The 1,606-nt window shown below is 33.8% G+C and overlaps 1 protein-coding gene across 1 annotated transcript in view; it reads right to left on the minus strand.

Moving 5' to 3' along the window:
- Window positions 1-355, minus strand: part of LOC122075708 (transcription factor MYB1-like) — a 1,757-nt gene extending 1,402 nt beyond the window's left edge. Inside the window, exon 1 of the mRNA XM_042640845.1 lies at window positions 67-355. Coding sequence (XP_042496779.1) covers window positions 67-199 — 133 coding nt within the window. The 5' untranslated portion in view covers window positions 200-355. The remainder of the gene's footprint in view (window positions 1-66) is intronic.
- Window positions 356-1,606: the final 1,251 nt, after the last annotated feature.

Here is a 1,606-nt window from a genome sequence, read left to right on the forward strand (position 1 = left end):
AAAAAAAAAAAAAGAAATAAAGAAGGAAAGAAAATTAACTAGTACTTTTCTATCTCTTCCTCTTACCTGCTTTCTTGGGAAGGTTTCTCCATTTCCCTTCACCATGGATTTTAATGTAGTCTGTAAGGATTTTATCTTCAAGAGCTGTCCAAGCTCCTCTGTTCAGGCCCTCCTTGGCACAACAAGGGCTTCTCCCCATTGATAGAGAGAGATTTTGCAAGACCCAACTGTGAGTCTCTCTCTCTCTCTCTCTCTCTCTCTCTGCTTCAAAGGGGTGAGTGGATTGTGTGTGATACTTCTCTATTTAAGTTCACAAAGATATACACGTGGTCTCCTTTTGGCTGGGACGAGTGAGTGAGTGAGACCGTGAGAGTGGTCAGTCATTCTTATATAGCTTGGCTGCTCCAAATTTCTTTTTTTTAAATAATTTTTTCTTAATAAAGGATTTTGAAATATATTTATAAATACTGTAAGCCTTGAGAGAGAGAGAGAGAGAGAAAGAGAGAAAGAGAGAAAGAGAGAAAGAGAGAAAGATCTAGGAAGGTCGCATTTCATAAGCATCAACGTGTTGGAATTAAAACCTTAAGATTTTTCAGAAGGGTTTTTGTTTTTTGGTTTGGTGTGCTGAGGTCAGAGGAAATTATTTATTTATAATTACTAAAAAACAAACTGGTTTTTGATTTATTTTTATATTTATATATAAGGTGCTAAGGTCTCTTTTGATCTTTTATATTGAGAACCCAACCTAGACAGGTCTTTACACAGTGGTACACATTCATCTGCCATTCCTAATTATTGCTTCTTTCTCAAACTAACTTTCTCGCAGACTCTTGAAAGTTGGTTGAAGGCTCCCCATTCTCATTCTCTCTCACTCTCCGTATGATTGGGAGCAAAACAAAAGGTTTGAAAAAGATGGGAGGGATCTAAAGTGGATTCCAGAATGGCCTCATCCAAAAAATCTATTCCAAAGGCTCCATTGGTCTGTATGTGATCACTAATTGTGTCCAATTCAAAGGAGAAACCCCTTTTCATGTCATAAGCTTAATTATCGTACATTATCTGATCAATGTTGAACTTAATAATTTTTTTTTCTTACACAATTTTTAAATTATTAAATAGATGTTTGGCTAGGATGAACTCGCGAGAATTTTTGTGATGCAACAATTTTTGGTTGTTGTGGAATTTTACAAAAATAGATATCCAAACAATCTAGAATGGGTCGATGCTTCAATTCAAACCGTTCAATCACTATTTGGACAGCCATTATAAGAATTATGACTGCTAATTTAACATAAAGTGATCAATTGCAGCTTGTCATAAGCCTCATCCTCGAAGAATGTTGCAATGTTGGGAGTTATAGAAGTATGGTTTCACATCGATTTGTTTAAATCCTTAATTCTTCATATATTTGAAGATATCTTAAGGTTTTAGATTTGACCTTTTAACGTAGTATTAGAGTTCATATCACTGTGTTATCCTCCTTTAATTGTCGAGTAGACAAAAAAAAAATTAATAATAAATAAATAAATAAGTACAATTAAAAAAAAATAATTAACTCCCTTTTTTACTTAAAATAATTCTTGACAATTGTTGTCCAAATACTAAG

This window comes from Macadamia integrifolia, chromosome 4, assembly GCF_013358625.1.
Source record: "Macadamia integrifolia cultivar HAES 741 chromosome 4, SCU_Mint_v3, whole genome shotgun sequence".
NCBI classification, from domain to species: domain Eukaryota; kingdom Viridiplantae; phylum Streptophyta; class Magnoliopsida; order Proteales; family Proteaceae; genus Macadamia; species Macadamia integrifolia.